The 8605-nt window shown below is 49.4% G+C and overlaps 1 protein-coding gene across 1 annotated transcript in view; it reads right to left on the bottom strand.

Moving 5' to 3' along the window:
- Positions 1-8605, bottom strand: part of LOC138962357 (cleavage stimulation factor subunit 3-like) — a 59562-nt gene that overhangs the window by 3544 nt on the left and 47413 nt on the right. Inside the window, exon 18 of the mRNA XM_070334149.1 lies at positions 5531-5591. Coding sequence (XP_070190250.1) covers positions 5531-5591 — 61 coding nt within the window. The remainder of the gene's footprint in view (positions 1-5530; positions 5592-8605) is intronic.

Genomic DNA, 8605 nt, shown 5'->3' with positions numbered 1-8605 from the left:
AGAGAAACAGCGCTTTGTGTGTCAGGTTAGCGAAACTAGCATCATGTAAAGGCTCGAACTCTGCCGAACGCAGAAACTCGAGCACCAAGAAGAGGTCCCATTTCGGCAAGGGAGTGCGAGAACGAATCTCTTTAAGAGCTGCGCCCTTAATAACGCCTGAAATGACTCCGCTAACATCGATAGAACGACCTATCTGACGCAAGGTCACAGAGATGGCAGATCTTCTTACCCTCAAAGAGGAGGCAGAAGCTCCCTGAGAGGAAAGATATGAAAGGTGATTTGCAACGTGCATAGAGCGTGGAGCTAGTGCGTTCAATCCACGGGCCTGACACCAGGTTGCCCAGGCCTTCCAATGTGATGCGTACACTGACGAGGTGGAAGCCCTATGAGAGCTTTGCACCAAGTCTAGTGTCTGTTCTGAAGCTCCAGAACGCCTCAGCGAGGACCGGACAACTTCCACACGTGAAGTTTCAGCAGCCAGGGCTCTTCGTGTGGAATGCCGGTTCGAGGCTGCACCAGCTCGCCTCTCTTGAGAGAGAGAGGGATTGGAGGGCCGTGAGCGAGTCTCAGAAGGTCCGCGAACCAAGCCTGAGACGGCCACAGGGGGGCGACCAACAGAAGTGTTGGACTCTCCAGTTCCGCCTTCCGAATCACTCGGCCGAGTAATTGGAAGGGAGGAAAGGCGTAGGCCTCCAGCCCCGTCCACGGAATGTCCAGTGCATTCGTCTGCCAAGCCTCGGGATCCGGGAATGGCGAGACGAAGACCGGAAGCCTCTTCGAAAAACGGGTGGCAAAGAGATCCACCAGAGGCTTCGGGACAAGGGCCCAAAGACGAAGCAGTGCCCCGTGAGTGATCGTCCACTCTGATTGAAGCACTTTGTCGGAACGACTGAGCGCATCCGCCAAAGTGTTCAAGCTCCCCGGCAGGTACCTGGCTGTGAGAGTGATCTGATGTTGCCAGCACCAAACCAAAATCTCGCAGGTCCTGCTCGAGAGAGACGGGGACCGCGACCCCCCCTGCTTGTTCAGATAAGCTGCCACAGTCGTGTTGTCTGTAAACAGACGAACATGCTTGGCGTGAAGGGAGGGCCGAAACTCCGCCAGAGCAAGGGCCACGGCCTCGAAATCTATCAGGTTGATATGCCACTGGCTCTGCTCTGCCGACCACAGGCCCGACGCAGTCTGTCGGTCTGTGTGCGCTCCCCACCCCAACAAAGACGCGTCCGTGAAGAGGTCCGTGTCTGGGGGAGGCAAAGCGATCGGCACGCCCCTGCAGACCCAGTCCGTGTCCAACCACGGAAGGGTCGCTGACAGAAACCATCCCTGGAGAGGGACAAGGGCGTTCCAGTCGACAGAAGGAGAGTCCACGTACGGTTTCAGAGCAAACTGAAAAGGCCGCTTGTGAACTCTGCCCAGAGGCACCAAGAGAGCCATGGACTCCATCTGCCCTAGGATGGAGGCCAGCGTCCGGAGGGACGCCCGCAGGAGAGAGCTTGGAGCTTGTCCACCCGTCTCTGAGAGGGCTGGACAGTCCAAGGAACCGTGCTGAAAGACATCCCCAAGTAAGTGAATGTCTGCGACGGGATCAACTCCGACTTTGATCGGTTGATCGAAAAGCCTAACAAGTTGGCCTGACGAAGAACCGACTGAGTATGACTGGAGCAACCTGTCTGGCTTTGGTTCATGATGAGCCAATCGTCCAGATATGCCCGTAGTCGAATACCCTGCGACCTCACCAGTGCGCATAGCTGTCTCACTACCATGGTGAACACCCACGGTGCGAGAGACAGCCCGAAGGGAAGTGCGCGGAACTGGTAGACCTGATCGCCCCACCGGAAACGAAGCCACTTCCGGTCGGACGGATGCATAAGGATGTGAAAGTATGCATCTGTCAGGTCTAGCGAGGTTGCCCAGTCTCCTGGGCGGAGGGAGTCTCTGACCGAAGCCGGCGTCTCCATCTTGAACCGTATCGTTCTCAAGAAGGTATTGAGCTGCGATAGGTCCAGGACAGGACGCCACCCTCCCGAGACCTTGGGAACGGCAAAGAGCCGCCCGTAGAACCCCAGAGAGTTGTGGTCTAAGACTCTCTCCACCGCTCCTTTCTGAACCAGTGAGACAATTCTGCCTGAAGCACGGACTTTGCCTCCTGTGAGAAGGGGGGCTTGAAGGCGGACGCCGGGAAAGAGGAGCCTTTCTTTCTTGCCAGAGAAGGCGAAAGCCCGATCTCACAACACCCACGATCCATTGGCTGTGTACTGAGGCCAGCCAATGCGAAAGTGCCCGAGAGGGGCCCCCTACCATCACCAGAGTGGAGGGCAGAGGGGGGGCGAGACCGGAAACACTTCATTGGGGGCGGGGCTTGCTGCTAGAGCCGCCCCGACCCCTGCCGGCCGCAGATCTTTTCCTCGAGCCCCGAGAGGCCTGGTGAGAAGAAGACTTAGCCTGGTTCAAGCCCGTAGGCTTAGAAGCGCCGGAAGCCTGGGGAGGCTTGGGCTGTGAAGTTTTGGCCTGCTTCAGAGCCTGAAGTGAAAAGTCCGAAAACTGTTGGTCTCTGTTGGTCTGGATCTCTGATTGTCTAGCGTCAAAGACCAGGTTGCCGAACAAAGACCCCTCCACAACAGGCGAAGATCTGAGAGTGTCAAGCGTAGACTGTTCAGAGAACTGTGAATGCGCTAGGAATAAATCCCGACGACACGAGACAGAGTGCACATAATGCAAAGCAGACAGGCGCATCTGCTCCTCATTGACCCGCGCTAGGGCGGAGAGGAGAGTAGACACATCATCCGCGTCCTGCTCGGCACCGAGAACAAAAGGATCCAGTGACTCGGTGAGAGCACGGGAAAGAGACCGGATGATCGTCTCTGAGATGGAGGACAACTCCAGTAGTTGCCGACTGATCTCTGCAGCAACAAGGGTGTGCTCTGGCAGAACAACTCCCGAGGAGCTCTTGATGGGTTTAGCCAACAAAGGCAGCAAATCCGGCGTGACCGGCAAATGGGCACGCGAAAGAGCAAACGAAGACATCAAGTTGCGCGAAGCTTTCGGCAACACAAACTTCTTGTTCCCTGTGGGAACAAAAGAAGAAGCTTGAGCAGCCGACGCCAACCAAGGCTGAGCCTGCTCCGGAACTGGGCCGTGCGGAACCAGTAACGGCACGGGAGTGCTAGGACAACCACTTCCACGAGGAGAAGGACGCGCCAAAACCTGTGAAAGTTGGTAAGCAACGGAGGGGGATTCCGCAAACCGGAAGTGTGGATCACTCTCCTTGGCATACCGGAAATCCGCCATCGCCGACGGTGCGGCGGAATCAGAATCAGCTTTAGCCGAAACACCTTCCGGAAAATACCGGGAGGTTACTTCAGCAGCAGCTTCAAAAGCAAACCGAAGCTGTGCCGGAAATCCCGAACGTGATTGCTCACTGACCACTGACTGCGTGTCAGAAAAGCCAAGAGAATCACAATGCCCGAAGTCACCGGAACTGGTAGCAGGCTGGTGAACTGAATAACCGGAACCCGGAAACCCGTCACACCGGAACACATCCTGTCTCATATCCTGACTGGAAGGCAGGAAAGAGAGCGCGGAAGGCATGCCAGATGCCGCCGGAACAGAAAGGGGTGTCGACCCAACATCGTGGTGAAAGGAAGACTGCCCTGACTGCCCATAGGGCGGACGCTGATCCTCACTCACCGACATCCATGCAGGAGTGTCAGGAAGAGGAAAAGCAGATCCGGACTGAGCCGGAAACACAACAGACGAGACCGCACCATGATGCGGAAACGAATATTGTGAAGACTGGGGCCGGATGCCCGGAGGCCAGTCCACGGTCAACTCTGACCATGGCCTCTACGTGCACATGTGAAGGAGGACCTTCGCTTCCGGGAAAACCCGAAAGCGCCACTTCCGAAACCGGAAACCGCCCTTGCTCCGAAAAGCCCGCACATGCACCATGCACTGGACGCAACGGAGCAGGAAACAGGTTGTGATCCTGACCCGAGGAGCCCCGTCCCAAAAGGGACCGTCCAGTGGCTTCACGAGAGCCGAAGGACAAGCCCGACGTACCTTGAATGCCCCCAGCGGAAGCAGAAGAGGAAGCGGAAGGAACGCCAACACCAGAGGAAGCAGCGGCCGGAAACGACAGCGAAGCCAGCGAACGGACGTCACCCCCTGCTGGCGGAAGTGAAACACTCGCAGACGGCGTAGAACGCTTGATTTCATCACGTACAAGGTTGCGGAGCTCTGGAACTAACGAGCGTAACAAGCTAGAAACAAGAGACGCTTGTCCAGCCTCCGAAACGGAGGGAGAAGCAGGAGAAACGATGCTAGAAGATGACTGCCTCCCAACCACCACGTGGTTGTCAGGAGCAGAAATGGGGACTGACATAACCGTGTTTTTCGCCTCATCGGAGACAACAACTAAAACAGGAGGTTTAGAACCAGACGTAGACGATTTGGGTTTAATCTTGCCCTTGGCATCGCCCTTGCCTCGTTTATCTCTATCAGCCATGTTGGCCACAAAATACAAATGGCGGCCAACAACAACAAAACGTTACATCAAAATTTACAAGTCCAAAAAGGACGAAAAATTGAACAATAACGAACCAATCAAATGACAAAAGAATGCCAAACAAGAACGAGCTCACCCAAATACAAAGAGGGTAAGCAGACGGGTAGGTGGTCGGTGGGTGTCACAACAAATCCGAACAAGCAACCACGCAAAAGCCAAAACACAACCTCTCATCAGCTGTCTGAAAAGTCGTATGAGCTAGATCACGTGTCATGGCACTGGAAGTGACGTCACATACCCCAGATGGGAGGTAACTCCCAGGGTATATGGTGGTTACCATGCCTATGTTTACACTTTTTGTGGTTGGGTTGCTTCCGTTTAAATTATTTAAGACGGGTAGCCTTTTCAGACCTTAGCATATCAGACTGCGTCAATGCTTTATGTGATTCGGAGTAAGAATATGTAATTTAATCGCGGCTGAAAACACTGGAGAAGATAAGGAAGAGTTACTGGTAGTGGATCCCGACAACAAAAAAACAAAACAAAACAAAATCGGTTCAGCGCGCACAGCGCTGCGCGCTGAGAGCACGTGTTGAAATATCTCATCGATGAGGTTGTGTCCGGGGTGTAGCTGAATACGGTGTCCAAATTTGAAAAAGATCCACCGAGAACTTTGGCCGTGCATCGCGAACAGACAGACAGACAGACACTAGTCGTATATATATATATATAGGTAGGATCCTACGCTAATAGCGTAGCAGTTGGCAGCTCTGAGCATGACACTATCGTCGAAGGCTTATGCGCAAGGAATATGTGTGTTTTTAAGTCCCTTGACTTTCGCTGGAAATTCCAGATCTGCAATATCGGCATCAGCTTTTGTGCATAAATTTGCTCACAAGGGTGTACCATTTCTATCCGTGAAATTGGAGATATGTACCCTACTTGAGCAAACGGCAAGGAAGCTGAAAGACATGTCATACTGATTCAATTCAATACTAAGAAATCAGTTAATTTCTTGCAACTCACCGCTGGGTAACTGCAAGTTCGCCATGTGCTCCATGAACTTGTCAATCACAATGTGTGGTCCCTGACAGACAGAAAACAAAGAGGTTCATCAAAACTTATACCATACCATTATGTGTAACTGCCTATCCATATAGCATGTTCTTTGGTATACTGCATTCACTTTCTAAGCCTGCACAAAAAAACCCAGTACTGTCATTAAAAATATACAGTGTAAGTTTGAGGTACAACTTTCATTTCGACAAAAGAAGTATTCTATGCGTATGGAAAATGAAACATAATAATGTTACATAATTCATGGTAAAGGCACACTCTTTACTATGTAAACGATTTGGCTCATTGTCTCAGATCTTTTGTTTGTTTGTTTGTTTGCTTAACGCCCAGCCAACCACGAAGGGCCATATCAGGGCGGTGCTGCTTTGACATATAACGTGCGCCACACACAAGACAGAAGTCGCAGCACAGGCTTCATGTCTCACCCAGTCACATTATTCTGACACCGGACCAACCAGTCCTAGCACTAACCCCATAATGCCAGACGCCAGGCGGAGCAGCCACTAGATTGCCAATTTTAAAGTCTTAGGTATGACCCGGCCGGGGTTCGAACCCACGACCTCCCGATCACGGGGCGGACGCCTTTACCACTAGGCCAACCGTGCCGGTTGTCTCAGATCTGGCCGGCCAGGCATGGAATAAAGCCATCCCTCCACTTTCGACACATACCCCAAAATCAACAGTCTGTTTCTTACGAAGAGTTGGAATTTTGTTTTTGAATTAACTTTGTAAATGGCAAGTATGTCTTTTCTTCTTCTTCTTCTGCGTTCATGGGCTGAAACTCCCACGTACACTCGTGGGTTTTTTTTTGCACGAGTGGAAGTTTACGTGTATGACCGGTTTTTACCCCGCCATTTAGGCAGCCATACGCCGTTTTCGGAGGAAGCATGCTGGGTATTTTCTTGTTTCTATAACCCACCGAACTCTGACATGGATTACAGGATCTTTTTTCGTGCGCACTTGGTCTTGTGCTTGTGTGTACACACGGGGGGTGTTCGGACACCGAGGAGAGTCTGCACACAAAGTTGACTCTGAGAAATAAATCTCTCGCCGAACGTGGAGACGAACTCACGCTGACAGCGGCCAACTGGATACAAATCCAGCGCGCTACCGACTGAGCTACATCCCCGCCCTGGCAAGTATGTCAATATGCTGAGTCTGGTCAGATCTGTGGAGGTAAACACGATTGTGTACGCAGGAAGTACGATATCTCAAACCGTTTTGGCTTTAAAAAAACAGACAACTGCAACTCACATCAATCACAACAAATAACAAGTCGCGTAAGGCGAAAATACAACATTTAGTCAAGTAGCTGTCGAACTCACAGAATGAAACTGAACGCAATGCCACACTCGTAGCATCGTCAGTCCACCGCGCATGACAAAGGCAGTGAAATTGACAAGAAGAGCAGGGTAGTACTTGCGCTGAGAAGGCTAGCACGCTTTTCTGTACCTCTCTTCGTTTTAACTTTCTGAGCGTGTTTTTAATCCAAACATATCATATCTATATGTTTTTGGAATCAGGAACCGACAAGGAATAAGATGAAGGTGTTTTTAAATTGATTAGGACAATTTAATTTTGATAATAATTTTTATATTTTTAATTTTCAGAGCTTGTTTTTAATCCAAATATAACATATTTATATGTTTTTGGAATCAGACAATGATAAAGAATAAGATGAACGTAAATTTGGATCGTTTTATAAAAAAAATATTTTTTTTACAATTTTCAGATTTTTAATGACCAAAGTCATTAATTAATTTTTAAGCCACCAAGCTGAAATGCAATACCAAACCCCGGCCTTCGTCGAAGATTACTTGACCAAAATTTCAACCAATTTGGTTGAAAAATGAGAGCGTGACAGTGCCGCCTCAACTTTCACGAAAAGCCGGATATGACGTCATCAAAGACATTTATTGAAAAAATGAAAAAAACGTATGGGGATTTCATACCCAGGAACTCTCATGTCAAATTTCATAAAGATCGGTCCAGACAGGTTTCACAGTCTTCAGAGTCGGGTATGTCCCTAACTTTGATATCAAATAAAATGTTTCGTTTTGTTGAGTCGTGAATTTTCACTGGTCTGTGTCGAATGTCTTCGGAATTTACATATGAAAAATAAACTTTGATCGAATTTAAGTCAAGTTTGTATTCCCCACCAGCGAAAAAGGTAGGTCGGTCGTGAGAAATGAGACAGACACGATTTCCCTTTTTAGCCACATTGCAATAGACAAAGGCACCAGTACAAAAACACACAAAGAAATCCAGTTAAAAGTACATTAGAAACCAAAGAACAGAGATAGATGAACACACTTAGTTAAAAAAACCAATGAATGTGTTTATGTTTAGTCGATACAATCGCATGTGAAGTAAACGGTCTTTTTTCTAAATGTGTCTGTCTCAAAAACGTTAATTACAAATCTGTTCAGTTGGAATGGCTGTTAAAAGGTTTGGACGTAACATGCTTTTAATAAGTAGCAATTTCCATCAAATCACGATATGAAAGGGTTTTGAAAGGCTAACTACGGCTTATTCTACTTGCGCTTGGTCATTTTGTCACTCGGGCAAGGTGTCTGTCTCATTTTTTCTCACGACCGCCCTGCAGACAAATCGTCCGCTATAACCGCCATACACAGCAAATTGTCATGATGCAACCAATTTTACACTTCCTATCCGTTGTCAGGCAGATAATCAACTGGCTGACTAAAGAATTTTTCGGCATGTGTTCATTTCAGAGCACGTTATTTACTGTCTAGTAACTCGGGCAAGGTGTCTGTCTCATTTTTTCTCACGACCGCCCTGCAGACAAAATCGTCTGCTATAACCGCCATACACAGCAAATTGTCATGATTCAACCAATTTTACACTTCCTATCCGTTGTCAGGCAGATGATCAACTGGCTGACTAAAGAATTTTTCGGCATGTGTTTATTTCAGAGCACGTTATTTACTGTCTAGTCACTCGGGCAAGGTGTCTGTCTCATTTTTTCTCACGACCGTCCTGAAGACAAATCGTCTGCTATGA

The sequence above is a fragment of the Littorina saxatilis genome, linkage group LG3, assembly GCF_037325665.1.
Source record: "Littorina saxatilis isolate snail1 linkage group LG3, US_GU_Lsax_2.0, whole genome shotgun sequence".
NCBI classification, from domain to species: domain Eukaryota; kingdom Metazoa; phylum Mollusca; class Gastropoda; order Littorinimorpha; family Littorinidae; genus Littorina; species Littorina saxatilis.
This window is presented reverse-complemented; position numbering and strand designations above follow the sequence as displayed.